The sequence below is a fragment of the Chionomys nivalis genome, chromosome 19 (genome assembly GCF_950005125.1).
Source record: "Chionomys nivalis chromosome 19, mChiNiv1.1, whole genome shotgun sequence".
NCBI classification, from domain to species: domain Eukaryota; kingdom Metazoa; phylum Chordata; class Mammalia; order Rodentia; family Cricetidae; genus Chionomys; species Chionomys nivalis.
This window is the reverse complement of record NC_080104.1, coordinates 61,113,229-61,126,718: the sequence shown is the minus strand read 5'-3', so window position 1 is coordinate 61,126,718 and position 13,490 is coordinate 61,113,229. Positions and strand designations below refer to the sequence as shown.

Below are 13,490 nucleotides of genomic sequence, written 5' to 3'. Positions count from 1 at the left end.
ACATTGAAGTGGCACTGGGAGGCGGGGAAGAATGAGCTGAGCCATTCCAGGGACTGGGGATCATGCCTGGGGCACGTCCATCCCCATTTCCCTGGAATCCAGAAGAGTTGGGGGGTCCGAGCTCCCTGTACCTCAAGTGACCCTCCATCTCTCTCCCATCTCTGTCTCTTCCCCGGTGTCTGTTTTTCTTCTCCTCCTCTCCTTGTCTCTCTCACACACCCCTCCGTCTCTCTCCCATGTGTCTCTCTCTCCTCACCCTCTCTCCCTCTCCATTTCTCTCTCCAGAATCTGTGCCCTCTACCATGGCCCTCTTCTTCAGCAGCCTCCTGTCTCTCTCCTGCAGCCCCTCCCTCCCGGTCTCTCTCACCTGTCTCCACACCCTCACCTCCTGCCACCCCCTCAGCATGTTCCCTGGAAGCTGAGGGTCTCTGGGGCTCAGTCCCGGTCTCTCTTTCTCTCTCTCTCTCTCTGTCTCCCCACCCCTTCCCCCCAGCGTGTTCCCGAGGGAGCTGAAGGAGGTGTTTGCATCTTGGCGGTTGCGTTGTGCAGAGCGGGGCCGGGAGGACATTGCCGACAGGCTCATCAGCGCCTCGCTCTTCCTGCGCTTCCTCTGCCCAGCCATCATGTCGCCCAGCCTATTCGGGCTCATGCAGGAGTACCCAGATGAGCAGACCTCACGAACCCTCACCCTCATCGCCAAGGTCATCCAGAACCTGGCCAACTTTTCCAAGTGAGGGAAGCTTGAGGAAGGGTGGGGAAGAGCTGTGCTTCTGGAAGGGTCTCCTGAGTCACCAGAGCATCTATGCCTCTGAGCAGGTTTACCTCAAAGGAGGACTTCCTAGGCTTCATGAACGAGTTTCTGGAACTGGAGTGGGGCTCCATGCAGCAGTTCTTGTACGAGATATCCAACCTGGACACACTGACCAACAGCAGCAGTTTTGAGGGCTACATAGACTTGGGCCGCGAGCTCTCCACACTTCATGCCCTGCTCTGGGAGGTGCTGCCCCAACTCAGCAAGGTTAGTGGCTGTCTCCTCTGTCCTGCCCCCAGGTGCTTCCCTTTCTGCACAGAGCTGTTCCCGGAAACGCCACCACCACCTCCAGCACATTCCACACAGCCTCTGCCTGTGCCCTCTGAGGCCCTTTTAGAACTGGACATTTACTCATCAGGTGACAGCCTTGTCCTTCCAGGAAGCCCTCCTGAAGCTGGGCCCACTGCCCCGGCTCCTCAATGACATCAGCACAGCCCTGAGGAACCCTAACATCCAAAGGCAGCCGAGCCGCCAGAGTGAACGGACTCGGCCTCAGCCCGTGGTGCTGCGAGGGCCATCAGCCGAGATGCAGGGCTACATGATGCGGGACCTCAATAGGTGAGCACCCTGCTCCCCCACTGTTGTGCTCTGGGAGCCTGATCACTCCTGGATGCTTCTTGCTGGGCCCTAGATGCATCTCTCTAGACTTCAAAAGGGAAACTGCAAGTTCTTAGGGACAGTGGTGAGGGTATAGGCAGTGGGAGGCTGAGAGCTCTTTAGAGCCAGAGAGGGAGAAATGTGTACCGAGCCCAGAGCCAGAAATACTGAGGCTCCTCTGCTCCAGGCTTAGCTGAAGCCAAAGGGACTCTGCTGCAGCTGACTTGCTTTGTCCCTCTGCCAGCCCATGCTCCTGTAGGCTGCGGTTCAGCCATGTGGTACCAAAATACTCAGGTGTCTCTACGTGACCTAACAACCCCTGCCCCAGAGAACTCCCCATGACCCAGCATTCAGAGAAGCAGCAGCTGGAGCTGAGTGGCCCCGGAGCCTGGCATTCAGTTTGATGGGGGCGGGGCGGGGCCTCAGCTACAGTCCTTCACCTTGTGACCGCTCTGCTATTCCTCACCCGTGTCTCCATCTGTGACACCCACCCGTCCCGCACCCGTCCCGCCATCCCTCCCATCATCTCCACCTCTCTCCTTCTCCTGTCTGCTCGCCCCTTTGCATCTCTCTCCAGCTCCATCGACCTTCAGTCCTTCATGGCTCGAGGCCTCAACAGGTGAGGGCTCTGTCCTCCCCACCCTCCTGTCCTGCTGCACTGGGCTTTGCCCGCCTCTGCTCCTCTCCTCCTCAGTGCACCTCATCTCCTCCATGCCTGCCCAGACCAACCCTCATTCCTCTCTTGCTGCCCCACCTCCTTTTCTAGGCCTTAACCCCCTTCCTAGGCCTGTCCTTTCCCTTCTCCAGCTTCCCCTCCCATCCTCCCTGCCTGCCTCTTTAGAGCTGCTACCACCAGCGCTCAGCCCTTCCCTGTGGGTCCCACTTCTCACCAGACCACAGGCTCGGGCACCAGTAGTCCCAGCCTCACTTCTGCCTGTGTGTGCCTTCCCTTCCAACAGCTCTATGGACATGGCTCGCCTCCCCTCCCCAACCAAGGAAAAGCCACCACCACCCCCACCCGGTGGGGGTAAAGACCTGTTCTATGTGAGCCGGCCACCACTGGCCCGGTCATCCCCAGCATATTGCACAAGCAGCTCGGACATCACAGAGCCAGAGCAGAAGATGCTGAGTGTCAACAAGAGCGTATCCATGCTGGACCTTCAGGGTGATGGGCCTGGGGGCCGTCTTAACAGTAGTAGTGTTTCTAACCTGGCAGCTGTTGGGGACCTGCTGCACTCAAGCCAGGCCTCACTGACAGCGGCCTTAGGGCTGCGGCCTGCACCTGCCGGGCGCCTCTCCCAAGGGAGTGGCTCTTCCATCACAGCAGCCGGCATGCGCCTTAGCCAGATGGGTGTCACCACGGATGGTGTCCCTGCCCAGCAACTGCGTATTCCCCTCTCCTTCCAGAACCCTCTCTTCCACATGGCTGCTGATGGGCCAGGGCCCCCAGGGGGCCACGGAGGGGGCAGTGGTCATGGTCCACCTTCCTCACATCACCACCACCACCACCATCACCACCATCGAGGTGGAGAGCCCCCAGGAGACACCTTTGCCCCATTCCATGGCTATAGCAAGAGCGAGGACCTCTCTTCAGGGGTCCCTAAGCCCCCTGCTGCCTCCATCCTTCACAGCCACAGCTACAGTGATGAGTTTGGACCCTCTGGTACTGACTTCACCCGTCGGCAGCTCTCACTTCAGGACAACCTTCAGCACATGCTGTCCCCTCCCCAGATCACCATCGGTCCCCAGAGGCCAGCTCCCTCAGGGCCCGGAGGTGGGAGTGGTGGGGGCAGTGGTGGGGGTGGTGGGGGCCAGCCGCCTCCCTTGCAGAGGGGCAAGTCTCAGCAGTTGACAGTGAGCGCTGCCCAGAAACCCCGGCCATCCAGCGGGAACCTACTGCAGTCCCCGGAGCCAAGTTATGGTCCTGCCCGTCCACGGCAACAGAGCCTCAGCAAAGAGGGCAGCATTGGGGGCAGCGGGGGCAGCGGTGGCGGAGGGGGTGGGGGGCTCAAGCCCTCCATCACGAAGCAGGTAGGTGAGGGTAAGGGGGAGGTAGGGTGGGTGGAGAGCAGCGAGGGAATGAGATGAGGGTGGGACAGCGGGTGTTACAATTTTCTTACCTTCTTCGTTCTTTAAACAAGTAAGTGGCATTTGCCCTGTATGTCAGCAGTCAGGAGGCAAGATGATTGCCAAGTCTGAGGCTAGCGAGGGCTAGGTACTGATACTGTGTCTCTAAACAAAAAGCTCACAAACATAAGAGGGCCTCAGCAGTGTCCTGTGAGCTGTCCAGGTACTAAGGATGTGTAAATGTTCAGCAGAGGACCCTCCCCTCAGCACTCACTCCCAAGGGAGGCACGATCAGTCACCTCATTAGTGCTCAGGGGAGAAGGGAAAAGGAGGGTTCAGGTCTGGGTTGCACTTCTCTTTTCTTCCTCTGAGCACACCCTCCCTTTCCCACCTTCCTGCTCTCTACCCTGCCTTGGGCTTGTCTCAGCATTCCCAGACTCCATCCACGCTGAACCCCACAATGCCGGCTTCGGAGCGGACGGTCGCCTGGGTCTCCAATATGCCCCACCTGTCAGCTGACATCGAGAGTGCACACATCGAGCGGGAAGAGTACAAGCTCAAGGAGTACTCGAAATCAATGGATGAGAGCCGCCTGGACAGGGTACGCTGGCCTTGCCTCTCAGTCCTGTTCCTCCTCTCTCATGCCAAGGAAGGCCTTTAGTCCTTCCAAGGGAAAAAGACCCATGCTCAGTTAGTTGGGGAAAAAGGAAAGATAGGCAGACGTCTTTTCTAGTCTGTTAGGTCCTTATGTATCAGTCTGTTTGTGGGTTACGTACACCGTGAACTGGAGAGAAGTGTTCTGTTGAGGTGTAAGAAGGAGACCAGCTGAAGGAGCAGGGCATGTAGGAAGAGCACTATCAAGCTAGACCTCGCAGCACAGGTCTGCCAACTGCTACTTAGGAGGCTACGGCAAGAGATGTCAAGTTCAAGGCCAACTTGGGCAACTTTATGATATGATACCCTATTTCAAAATAAATAGTAAAAAGTAAGCCGGGCAGTTTGGTGGCCTTTAATCTCAGCGCTCAGGAGGCAGAGGCAGGTGCATCTCTGTGAGTACGAGGCCAGCCTGGTCTTCAGAGCGAGTTCCAGGACAGGTTCCAAAGCTACACAGATAAACCATAAAAAACCAAAAGTAAAAAGAAAGCTGTGGAATATAGTATGTAGTAGAATGTTCGCCTAGAATGTATGAGGCCCTGGGTATCAGCAAGTTCTACTACAGGGTTAAGCACTCATGCCCAAGGCAACCATCATAGGCCATGGATTCCTGTCTCCTGTGTGTCTAGAATGGAGCTGCTTAGGTATGGACCTTCATAGGGTGGTGAAGCTTCTCAGATTGCCTTTCTTGTCCTTGCTTCAGATGCGGAATCCTAGGAGGAAGGCTCAGGCCTAGCACTAGACACCAGAGCTTCTGGGAGGGAAATAAGCTGGGAACATAGACTGCCTATATGACACATGTTATTGTTGTAGTTGAGAAACTAAAATCTTAGAGTTATTGGACTTTTAAATAGCTATGTTTGCCGGGCGGTGGTGGCGCACGCCTTTAATCCCAGCACTTGGGAGGCAGAGGCAGGTGGATCTCTGTGAGTTCGAGACCAGCCTGGTCTACAGAGCTAGTTCCAGGACAGGCTCCAAAACCACAGAGAAACCCTGTCTCGAAAAACATAAATAAATAAATAAATAAATAAATAAATAAATAAATAGCTATGTTTAAGCTGCAGGTAGAACTTAGTAGTGAAGCTTTGGATTTGATCCCTAGCACTGAAAATAATAAAACAAAAGAATCACATGTGACAATTATATTAAGCAACAGGAAAATGAAGTAACTGGTCTGAGCTCCTGACCCTGGAAACCCAGACTCATATGAATAGCAACATTTCCAGCCTGGGGTCCCCTTGATCTCCTATCTGCAGGAAAGGCAGGCCTAAGGAGGGAGTCACATGAGACAGCCTGCCCTCACTCCCCGCCATGTCCTTAGTCTTAATTTGGAAATACAGTTCCTTTTTCTTTAATTTCTATATAATGCTTCTCAAGGACTGTCCAGTAGTCTTGTCAGGGTGCCCTATGGAGCCCCCATATCCCCCATGCATGTGTGAGGGCATGGCACACTTCTAAGATGTGGGACTTGGACCTTGTTGCATCTTGAGGAAGCCTCAGTTATCACATCAAGGCTTTTTTTTTTTTTTTTTTTTTTTTTTTGGTTTTTTTTTTTTTTTTTTTTGGTTTTTCGAGACAGGGTTTCTCTGTGGTTTTGGAGCGTGTCCTGGAACTAGCTCTTGTAGACCAGGCTGGTCTCGAACTCACAGAGATCCGCCTGCCTCTGCCTCCCAAGTGCTGGGATTAAAGGCGTGCGCCACCACCGCCCGGCTCAAGGCTTTTTTAAAAGCAAATTAAGTGCGTTCAACGGGCAGAGAAAGGATTGGGTGCTCCTTGTGTCATGGCTGAACAGACGGGGATGGGAGCAGGCTGGGAAAGCCAGGGCAGGTGCCCTCACAGTGCGGGGTCATGTGCCCGGCGGGCAGGTGAAGGAGTACGAGGAGGAGATCCATTCACTGAAGGAGAGGCTACACATGTCCAACCGGAAGCTGGAGGAGTATGAACGGAGGCTGCTGTCGCAGGAGGAACAGACCAGCAAGATCCTGATGCAGTATCAAGCCCGCCTGGAGCAGAGCGAGAAGCGCCTGAGGCAACAGCAGGTGGAAAAGGACTCGCAGATCAAGAGCATCATTGGCAGGTGAGGGGCGGCCCGGGGTGGGGTGGGAAGGGGTTGAGGCTGGAGGGAGAAGGACAAGGGAAAGCCTGCTTCAGACATCGAACAATCCCTTGCCAAGCTCCAACACTGCTTACACACTAACTTCTGAAGTCCGGGGGAAAAACACCAATTACTGTCTAACATCACTGTCTGGACTTAGTTTAGGCCTAGACTCCCTGCCCTTTTTTTTTTTTTTTTTTTTTTTCCCCCACTGTGAGGGTCACCACAAAGCTAAGCAGTGGTCCCGAGCCACAGGAGCCCTTAACCACTGCCATGTTCCTGAGCAGAGCTCCTCTCCAGCTGTGGGAAGGGGTTCCGTCAGAAATGGGCTTTCAGCTTGTTATTGCTGCAGAGGAACTGCTTCAGCGGGGCCACTCTAGCCAGAGCAGCCGCACTCTGATCTGCTGTGGCTGCTGTTTCTGAGTGAGACTTAATTAGAAGAAAATGGGCACTCCACTGAAGCCATCGCTAGGACCGAGGAACAGGGGTTGATTACAATGGCCTAGGGCACAGAAGTTAAGTCATCTGGCAGCAGGGTGTCCAGGAGGGATGGCTGAGCTACAGATCACTGGCTCACAGGACTCTCTGTGACACAGACATCTAGCTGGACATAGTTGTGCACACCTTTAATCCAAGCTTTCTAGTGGATCTCTGTGAGCGTGAGGCCAACCTGGTCTCTACATAGAGAGTTCTAGGACAGCCTGGTCTACATAGAGAAACCCTGTCTCAAAAAACGAACAAACAAGCTGACACATACCTAACCTTAGGATTCAGGAGCACCCATGTCCGTAATCCCAGCATTTAGGAGGCAGAGGCAGGAGGATAACCTTGGCTACATAGTGCGTTTTAGGCTTGCTTGACTACAGTGTGAGACTCGTTTGAAAAAAACAATAGGGAGAGATCAGATCTACTTTTAGGATTGGAGAAGTGACTGAGCAAAGAGGAAATATTGCTCTTCCAGAGGATCTGAGTTAAACTTCTAGCATTAGGTGACTCCTAACTGCCTGAAAGTCCAGCTCCAGGGGCACCTGCAGTCATCCGCACACACTCACGCAGATACATAGAAGTAACAGAAATAGCCGGGCGATGGTGGCGCACGCCTTTAATCCCAGCACTCGGGAGGCAGAGGCAGGCGGATCTCTGTGAGTTCGAGACCAGCCTGGTCTACAAGAGCTAGTTCCAGGACAGGCTCCAAAGCCACAGAGAAACCCTGTCTCGAAAAACCAAAAAAAAAAAAAAAAAAAAAAAAAAAAAAAAAAAAAAAAAAAAAAAAGAAGTAACAGAAATAGGTTGGGCAGTGGTGACGCAGACCTTTAATCCTAGCATGGAAGGAAGCAGGATCTCTGTGAGTTCTGAGACCAGTCTGGCCTACAAAGTGAGTTCCAGAATAGCCAGGGCTACACAGAGAAACCCTGTCTTGTAAAATAAAAAAAAAAAGTAATAATAATAAATAATAACAGTAGAAATAAGCTGGGTGTGGTGGTGTATGCCTTTAATTCTATTACTGGTGAGGCAGAAGCAGGCAGATCTCTAAGTTTAAGGTTAGTTTCGGGCCAGTGGAAGCTACATAGTGAGACTGTCCCGAGAAACCAATAAATAAATGAATGAATGAATAAGTAGAAAAAAGTCCTTTAAAAGCCCCTCAGAAAGCAGGCATGAGGACCCCTGGGAGGCAGTGGAAAGCAAGGTTCCCGCGTGGCAGAGCATCTTCTGGGTCAAGAACTCTGCAAGGAGGGGAAGCTGTCCAAGGCATTTCCAGAGTTCCCCAGGGTACTACAGGTGGGCTCTGAGCCCGTGCCCGCCACTAACCCCACTGAAGCCCGTCCCTTCAGGCTGATGCTGGTGGAGGAGGAGCTGCGTCGGGACCACCCCGCCATGGCTGAGCCGCTGCCTGAACCCAAGAAGAGGCTGCTCGACGCTCAGGTGGAAATTACAATGTCATTTATCTTCTCCGTGTCCCATCCCCATCCATCCCACTGTCTCTGTGCACTCACCGCACCAGCCACCCTGGCCCCACCACCATCTGTCTCCCGTGTCCTGTCTGTCCACTGCTGCTTCCTGCAGCACCCCGTGATCATCTGCATCCCATTGTCTGTGCCTCTGTCACTCCCATGCCTTCCTGTCTTGTCTTCCCACTCTTGCCTGCATCCTAGGGCCTTGCACTTCAGCCTCTTAGCTCCCCCGTCTCCAGTGCCCTTGAATTTGTACCTCTTACTAGCCCACTCCTGTCTGCTTCCTCAGCTCTTCTTCATCCAGGAAGGCTGAAGTTTTTACTGATAGAATGGAGCATAGATAATCTGAGCTGTAGTTTCTCCAAGCTCTGGGTACCCTAGGAACTCAGGGTTCTCTTGACTCCCCATTCTGACTCTTTAGTAGATCGTGTCTTGCTCCTGACGCTTCAGATCATAAGGCCTCTCCCAGAAGCCCCTTTCCGTAGTTCAAATTCTGCTTGCCTTTGGCCTCTGATGTCCCCAAACCTACTGTCTAACTCCCTGTCACCACACTCTCTGCTCACCAGCCAGCCTCCAGGCCCTCTGCACCCTTGCCCCTGCTCTTTCCTATCCATATTCCTCCTCCCTCTGCTCTGACCACCAGGACTCCCTGCTCCCCCCCCAAACTAAGCCTCCTGACCCCATGACCCCACTCTCTCCCCCTGCAGCTCCTCATCAGGTAATTCTCCTGGTTCCGCTTTGACCACGGGCGGAGGACACTGGGGGAGGTGACTCCGGACCACTGCAGGTTGGTGGTGAAGCCCACCCCTCCCAACTCTCTGCAGCCTCTCCCCTCTCACTGCTGCCCACTACACCCAGAGACCCTCCACAGACCCCACCCTCCTGACACTTCCTGCACAGACAGACCCCTTCCCAAGGTACAGCCAGAGTGCACCTGTAGACACCCCCATACCCTTTGACGCCTTAGCAGTCCAAATTCGACCCTTACCAAGACCGAGCACAATAATAGGTTCCCTGTTCTCTCCACACTGGCCCCACCAGCCACCTCCTGACACCACCCTCCCTTTCCTCTACCTATCCAGTGTCTGTCTGTCACCCCCCATTTCACCAGAGCGTCCTTGGGAGTTGGGCTGCTGGTGTGGGTATAACAGGTGGAAGGATATTGGGTTGGGGCCAGGCTAGGGTACTGTGCTGACTCTATCAGGTAGGTGGGGTCTGCTCATTCTTTCCTGATTCCTACCCCTCCCCTCTCTCCCTTTGCTCTCTCCCTGCACTTATGAGGCAGAAGGCAGAATGGGAACAGGTAGTTAATTCAGGAAGACACTAAGGGACCCTGGGAGATGCTGCTGAGATGTCCTGACATGTCAACAAGGTGGATGGCATATGACAGGCAGGAGTCCGGCACAGATGTGGCCTGTTACAGAAGCGAGGAGAAACAGCTTCCTAGAATGCATTCAAGGGCTCAGTAGCCATTTGTAGTCCAGGCAGGGACACTAGGAACAGCATGTTAAAGAACCGTTCTTGTCAGAGCTTAAGTTCCCCTCTCCTGCGGCCCAGTAACCTTTAGGACACTGAAAAGCCAGTAAATGGGAAGCTATCAGGCACACCTCAGTCCTGAGACACATTCCTGTGGGACTCATTTGTGGTGGGCAGTGGCTCCTCACACTGTAATTTAACTCTCCGAGTGCCCAGCCTCTCTGTCAAAGTAGTTAGTGATCTGCAGACACTGAAAGATAACAGGGAACCTCACCACTTAAAGGACTCCAGCAGTGAATTCTTTTGTAAAATGAATAATGGCATCCTAATTTATCCAGTTTCTAAATGTGGGTCCATGGGGGCGTAGGGGGCATGCCCATGTGTCGTCATGAGCAGACAAGCAGAGTGGAGGCATCTGAGGGTTCCTTCCCTGTTCTCCTCTCACTGCCTGCCCGTGAGATCCTCGATAGCCATGAGCGCAGCTTTGACTAAGGTTATATTCTGAGTGGTCCTGACCAGGTGAGTCTTTGGTTCTGGTATAGAGGAAAGCTGACCTTGGAAGCCTTCATTTCCTGTATCCTTTGGAGACAAGGTCAGACACAGATAGCTCCACGCTGCCTATCTAACGTCTGTGGCAGACAGTGATCTGTGGATCTGTTCCAAACCATCTGTAGGCTTTGGCCCCACTGCAGCCCAGCTAGCTAGATTTTTAAAAGCCAACTAAGTATCCAGGAGTTCGGAGACCCAGCAGAGGCACCGAAGGGTGGGTTGAGGGCAGGAACCAGGAAATGGGTCTCAGAGCCACCGGATGTTCTGAAAACGAGTACAGGGGTGGCACAGGGTCTGCTGCTCAAGCTGGAAGCCCGTGGAGAGGAGCTGGAAAGGAAGGAGGGTGGGAAGGAGTGGAGCTGCTATGTAACTTCTCTAAACCAGGGGTTCTCCACCTGTGGGGCGTGACCCCACATGACCCCTTCACAGGGGTCACACATGAGATATTTATAATTCATAACAACAGCAAAATTAGTTATGAAGTGGCAACATTAGTAATTTTATGGTTGGGGGCCACCACACCATAAGGAACTGTACTAAAGGGTCACAGTGTTAGGAAGGCTGAGAGCCACTGCTCTAGACCTTTGGGTCATTCCTACCGGCGTGAGAGAAGCTCCCGACAAGCTGTCCCTCCACACCACTTCCCTGAGCCCACTCTAATTTGGGATGCTCTGTTTGAGAGGTCCACTCTGAGTAGCTGGCAGAACTGAGTGACAGTTGTCTGTTTAGTGAAGTGCCTGTCTTCAGAACACAGTAAGTAGAACTCTGACCGAGGCCCTGCACAGGCCCTCAGGGAGCACAGCTGGAGCTGTGTAGCCAGGGCCCCGCCCACAGACACCTTCCCAGGACTGCTCAGCTCACTCTTCTCAGATAAAGGAAAACTCAAGCCCTGGTTTTGTTCAAATTATGAGCAAACTTGCACATCTGTAGGGGTTTGGACTAATGAGGCTTTACTGTACTGCCTCCTCTGGATCCTCAGCGCTGAAGTTCCTGCCTGGGATGGAGGGGGCTGGGGGAGGAAACACAGTTCTTGAAGCAGAAGTTATGTCAGACGGAAGGTGAGAGCTAGTTGCTTTTGAGCTGGTTTTCTGGTGTGAGCTCTCTCCCAGATCCCCCAGGACTCCTGGAGGTACAAACAAAACAGGAGGGGGTGGAATGGCTGTGGAGCGCTGTCCTTGGGAGAAGAGCACTGCTTGGGGCTGGCATCCTTGCCCCCGCGAAGCGTCTCAATAAGTCCGCGCTCTCCTCTTTGGTGTCTTGCAGGAGAGGCAGCTTCCCCCCTTGGGTCCAACAAACCCGCGTGTGACGCTGGCCCCACCTTGGAACGGTCTGGCCCCCCCAGCTCCACCACCCCCACCCCGGCTGCAGATCACAGAGAACGGCGAGTTCCGAAACACCGCAGACCACTAGCCCACCCAGCATCACAGACCTCCTTCCTTGTGCACCCCACCCCGGAACATCACCAACCACCAGGACTGGACGTCACCGAGGGACAGCAGGAATGCCTCCCTTAATGCCTCCTTGAGGCACCCATCCGCCACCTCCACTGCACCATTTCTAGGAGGGAGAGTGGGACCCTTAGCTGCCCTCTTTCACCCCCAGGGACCTTCACCCCAGGACACCGCCTACCCCACCAACCCCTTCACTCCGGGGTGCTATCCCCACCCTCTGCCTCATAGTTCCCCTGAGCACTGGGGGACAGACCCTCACCCCCACACTGGGGGTGTGGCACCTCCAAACTTTCAACTTCAGGGTGATTTTTTTAGCAGTAACCAGAGCTGACAATCTAACTCCCCTCCACCACCCCATTTTGGCCTCCCCTGTCCCCCTTGTAATGGGGAGGGGACCCCAGGTGAGGGGGCCCTGTTACCCCTTGATTTCTCAGGAGCGTCTGGGGGGGCTCAGCACGCACAAACTCCTTCTCCTCTTCCCACTCTTACATTCACTCTCCCCGCCCAGAACCCAGATGGGGTGGAGGGGCCACCGGGGCAGGGAGGGGGCGGCAAGGGGGGAATGGGAGCTGCCTCCCCTTCTTCCCACACCTGATCTGCTCTTGGCTGGTCCCAGAGCGGGGTGAGGGGGCTTATGCCCTCCCCTCCCCCAGTGTGTTGGGTGGGGTGGAACTGAGGTTCGGATGAAGGGTTAAGGTTTAGGGGCCTGTGTGTTGGGTTGTGGAGGACAGACCAGCTAATCTGCCCTACCCTGACACACAGCCAGCCCCTACCCTTTCCCTCTTTGTCTCTACTCCCATGGGGAGGGGGAATTTACTCTAGGAAAAGCCATGTCTCTCTCCCCCAGGGTGGGGGACCTGTGTTGGAGGATGGGTGTTTGGGGGCCCCCTTCCATGACTCTGTCCCCTGGGGAGGTAGGACAGGGCTGGGTCTCCCTCTCACCCTCCCCCCTCACCCAGTCTCCCTCCCTCCCGCCAGCTCCACGATTTTTCGGTGTTTCTCTGTACATAGCTCTCTGGCGGGATAGGGGAGGTAGGATGGATGGGGTTTGGGGTGGGTAGGCCATGGAAGGGGAGAAATCCCAGGTGGGTACCCCCCTCTTCTGACTGCTGACCCCAGCCCAGACTTGTCTCCTCACTCCTTCTTGCGTTTGGTATTGAGAATTCCTCCCAGACTCCAGACTCAACCTTTTGTATGGACAGCTCTCCTTCAGTCTTACCCTCTACACATCCACCCAGCCGGGGCCAAATTTATACTTATATAAAAGTTGTAAATATGTGAAATTTTATCCCGCACCCTTCCCTCTGCTTACCCCACTTCAGGCCCTACCCTCTTACCTCCTTCCTTCTCTTTGGCTGTTGTAATTATCTGGGGTTTGTACTGTACATAACCGGGGTGGGGACCGGGAGGCTACCCCTCTGTACAGAGCTTCCTGGCTCCCTAGCCCACCCCTCACTTCTCTCCCCACCCACCACCTTAAGAGTAGGGAGCCGCTCTTCTTACTCGTTTTTGTTTGTTTACTCGTTCTCCTTACCTCCCCTACTCCCAGCCCTGCCACACCCCCCTTTTCTCCCACTACCATTTCCTTTTTTTCTGGAGTGTGTGGTGAAACAGAAAAATCATGTTTAATAAACGGAGATTGTTCTTTTATTGCTTGGCCGACCTTTATTTATTAGTTGGTTTTTCGAGACAGAGTTTCCCTGGCTGTCTTGGAACTCGCGCTGTAGACCAGGCTGGTCTCCAACTCAGAGATCGCCCTGCCTCTGCCTCCCGAGTGCTGGGACTAAAGGCTTGCGCCACCTGGCCCAGTACTGAAGTCCCCTGGAGGAGGTGACAGG

The 13,490-nt window shown here is 54.2% G+C and overlaps 1 protein-coding gene across 16 annotated transcripts in view; it reads left to right on the top strand.

Moving 5' to 3' along the window:
• Nucleotides 1–13,302, top strand: part of Syngap1 (synaptic Ras GTPase activating protein 1) — a 30,938-nt gene extending 17,636 nt beyond the window's left edge. For 6 of the 16 annotated variants that reach the window (XM_057794289.1, XM_057794299.1, XM_057794301.1 and 3 more), the window contains 9 exons: nucleotides 494–730; nucleotides 817–1,018; nucleotides 1,191–1,369; nucleotides 1,986–2,027; nucleotides 2,368–3,439; nucleotides 3,903–4,076; nucleotides 5,995–6,206; nucleotides 8,057–8,152; nucleotides 11,467–13,302. In XM_057794289.1, the coding sequence (XP_057650272.1) occupies nucleotides 494–730; nucleotides 817–1,018; nucleotides 1,191–1,369; nucleotides 1,986–2,027; nucleotides 2,368–3,439; nucleotides 3,903–4,076; nucleotides 5,995–6,206; nucleotides 8,057–8,152; nucleotides 11,467–11,611 (2,359 nt within the window). In that variant the 3' untranslated portion in view covers nucleotides 11,612–13,302. Of the gene's footprint in view, nucleotides 1–493; nucleotides 731–816; nucleotides 1,019–1,190; nucleotides 1,370–1,985; nucleotides 2,028–2,367; nucleotides 3,440–3,902; nucleotides 4,077–5,994; nucleotides 6,207–8,043; nucleotides 8,153–8,883; nucleotides 8,964–11,464 lie in introns of all 16 variants that reach the window. The other 10 variants (XR_009058750.1, XR_009058751.1, XM_057794292.1 and 7 more) reach the window with 10 other exon arrangements.
• Nucleotides 13,303–13,490: the final 188 nt, after the last annotated feature.